At 36.2% G+C, this 14,767-nt stretch overlaps 1 protein-coding gene across 17 annotated transcripts in view; it reads left to right on the forward strand.

Annotated features, from left to right (window-relative positions):
• The window catches only part of WDPCP (WD repeat containing planar cell polarity effector), a 390,746-nt gene that overhangs the window by 94,796 nt on the left and 281,183 nt on the right, over positions 1 to 14,767 (forward strand). For all 17 annotated transcript variants that reach the window (XR_006529211.2, XM_044772549.2, XM_070512039.1 and 14 more), the window contains 3 exons: positions 797 to 841; positions 2,392 to 2,462; positions 2,720 to 2,779. Coding sequence is in view for 16 of the 17 variants with exons in the window: in XM_044772549.2 (XP_044628484.1) it covers positions 797 to 841; positions 2,392 to 2,462; positions 2,720 to 2,779 (176 nt within the window). In the remaining variant the exon portion in view is untranslated. The remainder of the gene's footprint in view (positions 1 to 796; positions 842 to 2,391; positions 2,463 to 2,719; positions 2,780 to 14,767) is intronic.

Here is a 14,767-nt window from a genome sequence, read left to right on the forward strand (position 1 = left end):
ACTGACAATTAAAAAATCTGTTTTATGAGCTTTAAATAAATTCCAGAATTTCAAGAAAAGTCACTTCAATTCTTTAGAAAAATGCTGAGCTCGATATCTATTCTGTATAAAATAAAGCAATATTGAGAAAATGCTGTACAAGAACATGAAAATTTTCATTTTACTGCTGATCAGGTTGATCACTGGACAGCCTATTCACATTTATTTATCAGTGTCCCAGTAGAGGGCATTGTTAATGCATGGGTCCCACTGATGCTGGCCTCCCGGATCCTCACCTGATATCTGAAATAGGCATTTCTGAGTGAATGATCAATTTTCTTTATCTGATTAATCCTGTTAATCCCAGAAGTTTCATGATGGGCCAAAAGGTCTTTCTAGCTAGAGTTACTTCCTGTTTTGGTCTCTGTTGAAGTGGGGCTTGTGTGGGCATCCTGTGTGCTTAGCTTAGTGGTTAATAGGCTGACTTCAGGGTTCTGATGACAGACTGAAGCAGCTTCTGTCCTGGGCTCCGTTGCAGTTCCCTTCTCTATCTGATGAGATTGCAAGCTTAGGATCTTGGCTCACCTGTTGTGCTATGGAAGCCTTTTCACTGCAAATTTAAGGAATACCTCTATGAGATGAAAACATCCAAATGATGGCATTTTTTCCAACTGCCTTTTTAAAAGTTTAACATAATTTATTAATCTCAATAACGTGTGTAATAATATATATGTGCATAAAAAATACAAAATATGGTAATAAAAATAATTTCCACTTTTCTTTTCTTCTTTCCATCTCTCCTCTACCACAATATTAGTGACAGACCATGGTAACTTAGAGGAAAAGCAGAAGCTGGCAGAATGTAAGCTTACTTTATAATTTTTTGGAATTACTGTAAAACTGGAATTTAAATATTGCTGAAGATTCAGTCTTAAAAAATATTCTAAGCTTTCTGCACAAATGTTACTCCTTCCAAATTTCATATAATTATAAATTCCCATTGTTTAGGTACTTAAGCATATGACAAGCATTATATTTGTTAGGCATTTTTAATTTAGACCATTAAAATCTCTATTCAATTTTGGTAAGATGTATGCTTATGTAAACATAAACTTTCTTAATGAACCATATTTATATTATTTAATATATTTAAGTGTACTGTGTTTAAATTCTGATAGCATTTTATTATTCATGCAATGCCTAAATTATTAATATGTTTTGTCCATTTTAAGAAAATAAGATTTGTAATCAGTATTAACATTTTATTCTCTGTAGTCTTTTCTGTTCTCAAATGTATAAATGTCATATATGTAATATGGCTGCAATGTAATATGGTTTTGATGACTTAAAATTAAATATAATTTGTTTTATCTTGAATATAGGTAGAGCTGAAATTCCTACTCTTATTTTAAATGGTGAAGCTGATATTTAATCTTTAAAAATACTGTATTAGTAGCTGCAATGTAGATTTTAAAATTTACACATATGCTCTGCAATCATAAATTATGTTTATAAGATGAAATTAATTTGCTGAAATATATATAGCAATTCTATAAAATTTAAATGTCTGTATATTAAATGTATACATAAACAAAGCGCACACACACACATATATACAACTCTTATTTATAATTATTATTTAGGAGAATTTAAAGATGAATTCACTTTTATGATAAAATAAATATCTTTTTATGAATTTAGCATTTTGTTAATTCTTTTAAACAGAACTATTTTTAGTTTGTCTAGGCTAACATTATGACTCTCCTAAACAATTTTATCTTTTAATTAAATGTATTTAAAACAAAACAAAGACTTATCATTATTGAATTGTTGTGTAGATTTTAAAGAAGATCACTTTAAATAAAAAAGAGCACTGTTAGTGCCTAATTGGTTAAAAGTTGGATTTCCTTCAATTTTCTTTTAGTTTTAATATGTGGTGCTTTGATGCTTAATTTTAAATTCATTTTCAGTGTACCACTTTTTGTATTTTATCTCTTTCCTCACTATATTCATTTACTCATAGGAATTTTTAAATCTGAAAAGGCTACTTGCAGAGCTTGGAATTTCTTTTGGGTCGAATGTTTACTTATTTACATGAAAAAGTTAAATCTATGGTAAAGAGTGGGTCATCTATGGTTAAGTACTAGATGCACAGGCCTAGGAAACTTTCTCAGGGATTCTCTAAGTCTTGTTGGTTGTCATCATAAAATTATGATCACGGAGATTGTTTTATGGCAAAAATCCTGTTCCTATGACAAAGCCTTTCAAAAGGCTGTCATTTGATGATGGAAATGAAGCCCACTTCCTCTCAATTAAGGAGGTGTTTTATTTTAATCTTCCCACGACACACTGCTAAGCAGTTTCCTTTTTAAATCGTGTTTAACTAACTAGAGTACGTGTTTTATTTGCCAGCACGAGATTATCCATGGACTCTTAAAAACAGACGCCCAGAAAAACTTCGAGACTCACTCAAGGAGTTGGAGGTATCTTTCCAAAAGTTTAAAAAATGGCAACAAACAAATCTGTTTTAAAACATCTTTCAGCAGCTTTAATTTTCATAAAGGATCAACTCTCATGGTGATGATAGCTTTGCTTTTGTCCAGTGAGGAGTTCTAAAACAGCTGCATCTTTGTGTGGCACGCTGATGTTTTTTTTTTTGTGCTTGCAAATCAGAAGCACTTTAACTGATAACGACAATGTATATAGCCAACTGCACTCTCTCTTTTTCTGTTTCCTTCAGGAGCTGATGCAAAACAGTCAGTGTGTGCTGAGCAAATGGAATAACAAATATGTCTGTCAGGTAAAATGGTTTGACATGCTTTTGCGATGTTTAACCAATGGAGCTGAAAGCTATGCAGTAATTGGTATTCTTGTGTTATGATAGGTAATGAACAGAAACTTTTTAAGAGTGGATATTTCATAGTTTGAATTCTAGTCATTCTAGAACTAACATTGGACAGATTGACACAGGCCACCAGGTACCTCATTAATCAGTATAGTTGTACTGACATACTGTAAACACTAATAAAAATCTTTTCAGATGGTATTGTTTGGATTTGTCCGAATGTTGTATTAGATATTTACTGGCATAGATTTAATCATATTTTTGAATGAAGATAAAACCATAGGACAGAAGTTTTTTAGCATACCACTCTAGTAAGCATCTATGAATACTATCCTTATTCAACAGCAAATCAACAAGCAGACTAGAGTTAGACCTAACATAACAAGACGTTTGCTGTCACTTTTTGAACCCTCTAAGCTGCACTGTTTAATGTGGTAGCCACTAGGCACTTGTGGCTATTTAAATATAAACTAAACTAATTAAAATTAAGCAAAATTAAAAATTCAGTTCCTCAGTTGCACTACCCACATTTCAAGTGCTCCATAGCCACATGTTGTCATAGGGACAAGATAGATACAGAACATTTCCATCACAGAAAGTTCTATTGGACAACACTATTAGAGTCGAGACAAGGTGAGCTAGATGTTGAATGGGTCTAGATTCAGAACACAATAGGATATAATAATTAGTGTCCACTGATCACAAAATAATGCACAAATGCCTCAGCTTTTTTCATAGGCTTAAAAAATACTATTTGCCTAGAAAAATTTTATTTGCTTGTGATAAAAAGATTAGTCATATTCTATTCATACATATAATTTAAGTTACATCAGTACCACTAATAATTATAACTGTTTTATGGAATTAAGTATCCTGTATCAATGTAAATTCTTACTTGTTAACAATGTGATTTATTTTGGATCTAACTATTCTTGTTTGAAATTTAGACCCATGGCTCTATCCATAAATCTACAACATCAAATCCGTAGTAATTGCAAACATATTTTAATCTACTATTTAAATATAAACTATCATTTTAGTGGATTCTAGTTTTTCCTCATTATTTTGTTTAAACTAGTCTACATTTACTTATGAAGGTAACCATTTAGTTACCTCCTCAACTGGCATAGATTATTACTTTCCAGAGACTGTTTACAAGGCTAAATTAATATTTTTAGAACCATAATACTTCTTAACTTCGACTTAGGATACTATTCAAAAGTATGGGATTATTTAAAAATTCATAATTTTTTTTCATAAAAGTTTTAATCAGGCTTTAAAACCTGAATACAAAATATGCTCTAGAAAGTTTTAAACTTAGTATAACTCAAATTGTACTTCTCAATGCCATTACTCACCTTAAAAGCAGGCTCAAAATTATTTGACTGGAGGGCAAACCTACCACCTAGCCTTACACACCTAGTAAAGGGAGTGTCTCACGGCCTCCACCCTTACCATCACACAGGGTAAGTTGGAACATGTCAGGCATCTTAAAATATGCAGTGGAGCATCCCAATAGGCAATCTGTTTAAGGTAGACTTTATTGCATTTTATTAAGCAAGTTTGTGTGTATGTATGTGGGGTAGAATATGGAGATGAATGTCCCTCACTATTGAATTAAGTCAACTCAGAAAAGGAATTTTCATGATAGAATATATGCAAAATTACTTTTGTATTTCACAGCAACCTGACAATACTGGTTTCTTAGGCTGTTGTACCAATGAGTAAACTTTTAACATTTTCCAGTGGAACTTATCTTTCTTTGTGTTCAGTCATATTTTGTGCTTTATTTATATGATTGATAAGATATTCCTAAAATAGACCTTTTGTTACCAGCACATTCTTGATGTGATGTATTTTAACAAGATAACTTGACCTCCACCTTGCCCACAGGTCCAGGTTAGTCCCCACATTTTTAGGAGCTTTGAGAGACTTCCTAACATTATCCATGTACTTCCTCAGTTTCTAGACAGGACTGTTTGCTGGGTCTTCTAAAAGTACGTGTGTATGTGTATGAATCCTAAATATCTCTAATATTGCAGTAAATTAAAAAGTTGATGCTCAGGCTAAATTCTTAGAAAGATCTCTTTAACCCTTTGTTAGTTGCAAAATAAATAAGCCACTTCCACAAGTTCCACTAGGGTCCCCATTTGTTCATCCATCCAGTGTGGTGGCTCCAAACATAACATGTACTTAAATTTCGATTAGTAAATTTCCTCATATATTTAGCCCTAAAATGGCAGCAGTTGACCACAACATACTATTCTCTAACTCTTGGAAAAGGAGTGAAAAAAGTTTTTCAGATCTTGGTGCTGACATAGTTGAAATCTCAGTCTTTGACTGTGGCCACTCCTCAGCTAATGTAAATCTTTTACCTGCTCACCCGACCCAGGCCAAATGGCAAATTTAGGATTTATGGAATTTATCTGGTTTGTCTTCTTTTTCCTTTTTTCTTTCTTTTTTTTTTTCTTTTTTTGCTGAGGAAGATTTGCCCTGAGCTAATATCTGTGCCAGTCTTCCTCTATTTTTTAGAATGTGGGCCACCAGCACAGCATGGCCACTAACAGAGCAGTGTAGGTCTGCACCTGGGAACCAAACCTGGGCTGCCAAAGTGGAGCATGCTGAACATAACCACTAGGCCACCAGGGCTGGCCCCTTGTTTGTCTTCTTTTTAAAGGATCCTTATTTCTTCAAAAGGTCCAATTGTTTAGAAATTAGCTAGGCAACTACAAATACATGAAAGATTTCAAAGGATGCAGTCTGAGCTTCGATTTTTCCCTCTGTTGAACTGAAAACCTCTGAGGTTTTATAGGTATCATTACCAAAGCTTAGTTCATGTTGTTGATCCAATGACCTGTAAATTTTACCATTTTTACCCAAAATAATTCCTTCAACTTGTAAATTCAGAACAGTTTACAAATCAAGACTTACCTACGCATATCTCCTGGATGAACATTGTCTTTTGAAGTTGGTTTTTCAGACTATGCCTGTTCCTAGTTTGAAATGCATTAGAAGTGTGAAATGTAATTTAAAGTTTCAGTTTTACTAGCTATCAAATATATTTCTCTTTTTTTTTGGTCTCCTAAAATCATTTCATTATGAGAAGATATTTAATAATTTCCTTCTTTGAATTTCTTAAGGCATTTTACCAACTGTTCTTGGGGGATAATAGTTTCAGCCTTAAGACACTACTAAATTGTACACTTCTGTGGTGGAATTTTTTAATTCCTTAAATTATTGTGCCTTAAGTCACATTCACATTTTCAGATTATTGCATAATTAGTTAAAAGCAATATTATCATTAAGATAGGTGTACTTTCACATATGTTGATTTTAGATTAAATTATTTGGATCATATATGTACATTTAACTATAAAAGTATATGAAATAGTAGTCAGCTGTACTCTGTTTCTTTCTATAACAATTCTACATTTCCAGGTACAATTTTACTGTTCCAAGAGAGAGTAGTTTCCTTTTTTTTTTTTTTTTTAAAGATTTTATTATTTCCTTTTTCTCCCCAAAGCCCCCCGGTACATAGTTGTATATTCTTCGTTGTGGGTTCTTCTAGTTGTGGCATGTGGGACGCTGCCTCAGTGTGGTCTGATGAGCAGTGCCATGTCCGCGCCCAGGATTCGAACCAACGAAACACTGGGATGCCTGCAGCGGAGCGCGCGAACTTAACCACTCGGCCATGGGGCCAGCCCCAGTAGTTTCCTTTTTAAGTTCTTGTGATGAATCACTTGACAGGCTCTATAAAAACAGAAATTATTTTCCAAGTCTATCACGGATAGATTGTGATCTTATGGAACTAATTTTATCACAACTTCCTCAATTGTAGAACAGATAGCATAATTACCTGATCTTTTCTGTCTTCAAATTATGTGAAAATCAATTTGATTTCCTCATAAAATATTGACAAACCATAGTTTTAAGTTAGAAGTATTAGTAATAGCATATTATTTATACAAAACCTATCACACAGTATTTATTGACTGCCACCATTGTGGGAGGCACGGAAGAAGTATAATATGTGGGCTGAGTCCCCAGCAAAACCTAGTCTAGGAAAATAGACACATGAAATCACTAGGACACTAATGAATGCTAAATTGTATGACACTGAGTAAAAAGATAGTGAGAGTTTAGAGAAAGCATGGAGATCAATGTAATATAAAGTAGTTAAGAAGAATTTTGTAGAGAAGTTATAACTTTACTTAGACCTAAAAGGACATGTAGAATTTGGTTAAGCTGAAAGGAGAGGCATTCCAAAAAAAAGGAATTAGATTAACTGAGGTATTCAAGTGAGAATTCAGTGGGGTGTCTACATGGTAATGAGGAGGTGGGCCCATTTGGAACAAATAGTTCATGTTGAAAAACAAAGTGATAAGTTTGAAAGGCAACTTGGAGCTTCATTCTCAGGGACTTTGAATGTTTCACTAAGGTATTGATACTTTGTAACTTTTATAAACACTTTCATATCAGAGGAATGCCATATTAAAAGTAGACTTATGGAAAGATTAGCCTGGGAGTAGGATGTAGGATAAAACATGAAAATCAGAGGCATTTGTATAAAGAACAAAGGAGATAGGATAATTATTTTCTGGAAACACCAAACCAGAGAATTTCTGGACTTGAAGAAGCACAATAACAGTAGAAGTGAGGTGGTTAGACTGAAAATAAGGAGATTAAGGAGGGTCTTTATCTGGAATGGTGAGATATTCCCAAACTCCTTTACCCCTCCAGCAGCTAGGCTTATGTCTCTATGTAACTTGTTTAGAGGACTCTTCTCTGAAAAAATATATTATTCCCTCAGAGCAAAGCCTACAGATACTGATATTTGGTAGTTCCCTTTGAAAAGATAGATATACCAACCAAGCTCCTTGAAGTGAAGCCCAAGTTAAGCTTGCTGACGCACACCGAGCTTCCAATCAATTTTTCAGAGATTCACATTTAAATTTAACCAGAGGGGCTGGTCTGGTGGCACAGCGGTTAAGTTCACATGTTCTTCCGCTTTGGCAGCCCAGGGTCCGCTGGTTCAGATCGCAGGTGTGGACCTACACACCGCTTGTGAAGCCATGCTGTGGCAGGCGTCACACATAAAACAGAGGAAGAGGAGCATGAATGTTAGCTCAGGGCCAGTCTTCCTCAGAAAAAAGAGGAGGATTGGCAGCGGATGTTAGCTCAGGGCTAATCTTCCTCAAAAAAAAATGCATATATATATATACAAAAATATAACCAGAGATCATGATACTTTTAAGGAAATTCTCCATCTCTAAATCTGAGATCTATGAGTCTGAAGCTAAAACAAACAGAGAAAAAAAAAAAAAGAATCAGGGACAATGCAATAAACAAAACTAAATCCAAAGAATTGATCTTCACAGAGAAATAAGAGGAGCTGTTACATCCTTGAAACAAGAATAGGATGGTATTTTTACAAAAAGAATAATCAGGAAAAAGGAAAGGAACTCTTGGGAATTAAAAATATGACAGCATAAATAGAAAAATTAATAAAAGAATTGAAAGATAAAATTAAAATATCCCTTTAACGCAGAACTGAATGACAAAAGGGCATAGTAGTGAAAAATAGGAATAGAAGTTAAGAAAATTAAGAGTTTCAGGTCCAATATCTAATTAATAATAGAAAACAGAAGAAAAGAAACAAACAAAATAATAGAAGAAAACTTCCCAGAACTGGAGGATGCTTGTTTCCAGTTTGAAAGGACCTGATGATTGAAAAAAGACCAATACCAAAGTATATTTTGTGAATTTTAGAAAACCAAAGATGAAGAGAAGATCCAAAAGGCTTTCAGAATGAAAAAAAAACAAAACAAGATACATACAAAGAAATGGGAATCAGACTCACATCAGACTTCTCAACAGCGTCACAAGGAGTTAGAAGACAGTGGAATGAGGCCTTCAAATTTGTGAAGCGAAGTGATTTTTTCTATATCTAGAATTCTAAATTGTCATTCAAGTAAGTCATTTTCAGACTTGTTAGCTCTCAAAAATATCTATCTGCCATGCACTTTTCTCAGGAAGTTATTGGAAGATGTGCTGCCCTAAAGCAACAGAGTAAACCAAGAAACAAGATTCTTAGGATTCAGGAAACAGAGGATTTCATACAGGAAAGAAGTGAAGAGAAATCTCACTATCATAACTGTGCCATAGGCCTAGAGAACAGCTAGTCCAAACTGGGGCAAGGGACAGAAAGTTCTTTTTTTTAGATTTTTAAATTTTTCCTTTTTCTCCCCAAAGCCCCCCAGTACACAGTTGCATATTTTTAGTTGTGGGTCCTTCTAGTTTTGGCATGTGGGATGCCACCTCAGCATGGCTTGATGAGCGGTGCCATGTTGGCGCCCAGGATCCAAACCAGCAAAACCCTGGGCTGCTGCAAAGCGGAGCATGCAAACTTAACCATTTGGCCACAGGGCTGGCCCCTAGAAGTTTCTATTAAGAATATTGGAGGGAGGGAAGAAAAGGAGCTCATAGATCTGATCTGATATAGGAGAATTAATAATAATAATAATTAGTAAGAAATAATAAAAGATATAAAAGAATTAAACCTTGATTCATGATAATAGGAAATCAATAAGTAATGACTAAATCAAGAAATAACATATATGGAAGACATTGCTAGTTACTTGCCCAATATCCATTTTTCTTTATGAACAGACCCTGATAGAGTGGCAACAGGACTAATTTAAAGTACTCAGCTTCCCTGTTCCCCTTGAAGTTGGAGGAGGCCATATGAAGCAATTCTGGCCAAAGAAAGCAGATCACTGGTAGGACTTCCAAGAAAATTTAGGAAAGGGGCCAGACTCAACTGGATATGCCTTTTCAGCTTCCGCTCTTTGCCTTCTTCCAGTCTGGATCTGAGATATGCCTGAAGGGGCAGGGGACTTCTTTTACTCAAGGCATATATATATTTAGTGCCTACTATATGCCAGATAGTATTCTTGGTGCTGGGGATACCAGTGAACAAAACAGACAAAAATGACCAATATCCCTGTTCTCCTGTAGCTTACACTCTAACGGGGGAAACAGTCAAGAAAAGATTGGTAAGTAACATTTAGAGTATGTAAGAAAATGAAAACCATTGGATAAAGAAAAATAAAGCAAGAAAGATAGGAAGTATGTGTGGGGGATGGTGGGGCAGGATGGGCCTGATATTTGGTGACCAGGAAAGGTCTTACTGAAATATCATGTGATTAAGACATGAAGGAGCAAGCCTAGAGAGTTCTAGGTAGAGGGAACAGCATGTACAGAGGCTCTGAGATGGGAGTATCCCTGGCATGTTTGAAGAACAGCAAAGACTCAATGTGACTGGAGTGGAATGAGCAAGGAGAAGAGTAGTAGGAATTGAGCTCAGAGAGGAAATGAGATACTAGTTATATAGGGCCTGCTAGGCCTTTCAAAGGACTTAGCTTTTACTCTAAGTGAGATGCGAAACCCTTGAAGAGTTTTGAGCAGAGGAGGAACTTGATCTGATTTACTTTTTAATTGGATCACTCTGGCTATTGTGGTAGGAACAGATTGAAGGGAGTGAAGATCAAATCAGGGAGATTAGTTAGAAGGCTGTTGCCATAGTCCAGGTGAGACATAGAGTACAGTAGTGTCCCTTTATCCACGTGAGATACCTTACAAACCCCCTGTGGATGTCCAAAACCATGGATAGTACCAAACCCCATATATACTGTGTTTTTTCCTATACATACATACCTATGGTAAAGTTTAATTTATAAACTAGGCACAGTAAGAGATTAACAACAATAACTAATAATAAAATAGAACAATCGTAACAATATAAGGTCTACTTACTGTAGATCTTAGCAACCTCAGCATATGACTTTTTTTCTTTATTAAGTCGAGAGCTTTCATCTTTTCACGTAAAGGAAGCTTTATGGCTTCTCTTTAGCACTGAACTGCCAGCATCACTGCTCTTGCTCAGGGGCCATTATTAAGTCAAATAAGGGTTACTTGTACACAAGCACTGCCATACTGCAACAAAGGATCTGATACTCAGATGGCTACTAAGTGACTAACGGGCAGGTAGTGAATACAGTGTGGATACGCTGGACAAAGGGATGATTCACATCCTGGGCTGGACGAAGTGGGACTGTACAAGATTTCATCACACTACTCAGAGCGGTGTGCAATTTAAAATTTATGAGTTGCTTATTTCTGGAATTTTCCATTTAATATTTTTGGACCATGGTTGACCACGGGTAAATGAAACTGGAAAGCCAAACCACAGATAAGGGAAGACTACTGTTATGGTGGCTTTGACTGGATGGTAGTGGTTAAGTGGTGAGAAGTGGCCAAATTCTGGGTATGTTTTGAGTTTTGAGCCATCAGAATTTGCTGATGGATCAAACATGGGGTATAGAAGAAATTTCTGTAGAAGAATGGAGTTGCTATTTAATGAGATAGGGAAGATTGACAAGAGACATTTTTGAGGGAAATATCAGGAGCTTAGTTTTGGACATTAATGTTTGAAATGCCCATTAGATATTCAAGTGGGTATGTCAAATATACAGTTTTTATAGAAGTCTATAGTTCAGAGAAAGGTCTGGGCTGGAGAGAGAAATTTGGGAGGCAGCCATACAGATGGCATTAAAGCCAAGAAATTGATGAAGATCACCAATGGAGTGGGAGTAGATAAAGAACTAGAGGAGGCTGAAGGGCTGAGCCCTGGGGGCCTCCAGTGTTTGGGGATTGGAGAAACAGAGAGAGAAAGGAGGCTAAGAAGCAGTAGCCAAAGAGGTAGGGTACACTGAAGGTGTCCTGGAAACTAGGTTTCAAGAAGAAAGTCAGATGTTACTGGTATCTTTCTTACCAATAACACCAAGCCTGAGATTGACCATTGGATGGAGTAGCATGGAGGTCATCAGAGACCTGCATAAGAGCAGTTTCAGTTAATGGTATGGGCAGAAGCCTGACTGGAATGTATTTAAGAGAAAATAGAAGGAGAGAATCTAGGGCTTTATAACATAAGAAAGAGTTACTTTATAAAGGAAAACGGAGAAATAGGGCAGGAGCTTGAGGGTGAGGTGGAATCAGAAAAGGTTTTTATTTCTTTTTTATATGAGAGAAATAACATCCATTTCTGTTTGTATGCTAATGGGAGTGATTCAGTAGAGAGGGGAAAAATCGATGCAGGAAAGGGGAAGGAACGGAAAATGGGCACTTGGTACCTGCTGATATCATGGACCTGTCTTACTTATCAGCTGTGGACCACCTAATTCCAGATTTCTTGTTCTGTGACCAAAAAAAAAAAAAAACCCATTGGGTTAAGTCATGATATATATATATATATATATATTTTTTTTTTTTTTAACGTTTCTGTTACATGCACCTGAATGCAGTGACACAACATATTTAGAAATGTGGTGGTAGAAACAGGGGAAATTACTAAGAGTTGAAAATGGTTACATTTGAGAGTGGGAGGAGAGGCTGTGGTGGGATAAGGCAGTAAGCAGCCAAGTATTATTTGACATTTTCATAATTTATATGTGTATTTCTTTAGTTGAAATCTTTTTAAAACATGCCCAGAGTGCATCTGAAAAGCAGATGTCAAGATGGTAGTATGAATGCAAGGGTTATGGGGGAGATGTGAAAGATAAAGGGAGCAGAAGTAGGTGGGGAGAGCTGTTTGACTGTGATGCTGGTCTGAACTCTGTGTGCGGAGAAAGTTTCAGCCAGGCTGCATGGGGAGTTCCTGAGCCAAAGTTGCTCATCAGAGGAGTCCCCTGTTGGACTAGTACCCTACCATGCTCAGTTATTGGCTAGTAGCCTCCTGGGGAAAGTGTGACCTTTGTTAGCCAACTATGTTCCCAGTCTCCATTCTTCCTGAAGAAGCTCTGGGTGGTGCATGTCTATGGCCATCACACCCACAAAGATTTATATTAAAAATAAGAATGTATGTCTCTATGTTTGCACACACAACCCTGTATCTGAGTAATGTTAATGTTCAGCTAGCCAGTTACACAACATGTCCTAATAACTACTCTTTCTTAGGCAAAAATTCATTCCTTTCCAGGAAAAACAGAAAGAAAATTTACATTGTATCTTGACTACCTCAATCTAAAGTTTGATGACCTATGATAATTCACTGATAATTATTTATCTTAAAAATATAGTAAGATATGAGCTCAGCTTTGGAATGTGATTATAACACAAAGAAGATTTTTATCTTCATAATAAGGTATCTTTCTCTTATCAATCAACATTTTCCTTCCTGTTCTTTTCATAAAGGGTTCTTTCTTCTCTTTTATTGTTTTTATTTTAAAACACTTCTTTAAAGAAACTCATAATTCCCTGGCTCCACTCTTGGCATTTGTGTCTAATAATGTTTTGGAAGCTTCAGGTATTTTACCCCAAAGGAAGCTAGTTCCAAACTATGAATTTCCCTCATTTATTCAGTTATAGTTAATAGTAAATAGGTGTAAAGCTAAATGAGTTCAAAATATGAATAATCTAATTCCTTCTTGTTGATTTCCTATGTATTTTACAGAGTAGAAACAAATACATGCCTAACTTTTATCTATTTTTCTTTTTTTAAAAGATTTTATTTTTCCTTTTTCTCCTCAAAGCCCCCCAGTACATAGTTGTGTATTTTTAGTTGTGGGTCCCTCTAGTTGTGGCATGTGGGACGCCACCCCAGCATGGCCCGATGAGTGGTGCCATGTCTGTGCCCAGGATTCAAATCAGCGAAACCCTGGGCCGCCGAAGCAGAGTGCGCGAACTTAACCACTTGGCCATGGGGCCAGCCCCTGATCTGCTTTTTTAAGGGAGAGTAAAGTTTTACTTCCATAGCCAGCTAATGAGAAGACTTTTTTTTTTTTGAGGAAGATTAGCCCAGAGCTAACATCTGCCGCCGATCCCCCTCTTTTTGCTGAGGAAGACTGTCCCTGAGCTAACATCCATGCCCATCTTCCTCTGCTTTATATGTGAGATGCCTGCCACAGCATGGCTTGCCAAGCAGTGCATAGGTCTGCACCCGGGATCCGAACCAGTGAACCCCGGGCTGCTGAAGCAGAACATGTGAACTTAACTACTATGCCACCGGGCTGGCCCCCTTGTCCATTTTTTAAGAGGGATATTTGATTTAAGAGGATATTTGTTGTTATAAGAGTTTTTTTTAAATATACTCTGGATATTAACCACTTGTCATATATTTGATTTGCAAATATTTTCTCCCATTCTGTAGGTTGCCTTTTCACTCTGTTGATTATGTCCCTCGATGCCCAAAAGTTTTAAAGTTTGACGTAGTCCCATATGTCTATTTTTGCCTTTGTTGTCTATGCTTTTTGTGTCATACCCAAGAAATTATTGTCTAATCCAATATCATGAAGGTTTCCCCCTATAGTTTCTTTGAGAAGTTCTATAGTTTTAAGTCTAAGCATAGGTCTTTAATCCATTTTGAGTTAATTTTTGTGTATGGTGTGAGGTAAGAGTCCATCTTCATTCTTTCACATGTGGATATTCAGTTTTTCCAGTACCATTTCTTGAAGATACTGTCCTTTCCCCATTGAATGGTCTTGACGCTCTTGTCGAAGATCATTTGACCATTTCTGTGAGGGTTTATTTCTGGACTCTCTATTCTGTTCCATTAGTCCATAAGTCTGTCTTTATGACGCACTGTTTTGATTACTGTGGCCTTTTTTTTTTTCTTTGAGGACAATTAGCCCTGAGCTAACATCTGCTGCTAATCTTCCTCTTTTTTGATGAGGAAGACTGGCACTGAGTGAACATCTGTGCCCATCTTCCTCTACTTTATATGTGGGATGCCTGCCATAGCATGGCTTGACAAGCAGTGTGTAGGTCTACGCCTGGGATCCGAACTGGCAAATCCCGGGCCACCGAAGAAGAATGTGCAAACTTAACCACTGTGCCACTGGGCCAGCCACCAATTATTGTGGCTTTTATAATATGTCTTGAAAGTAG

The sequence above is a fragment of the Equus asinus genome, chromosome 6, assembly GCF_041296235.1.
Source record: "Equus asinus isolate D_3611 breed Donkey chromosome 6, EquAss-T2T_v2, whole genome shotgun sequence".
In the NCBI taxonomy this organism is placed as follows: domain Eukaryota; kingdom Metazoa; phylum Chordata; class Mammalia; order Perissodactyla; family Equidae; genus Equus; species Equus asinus.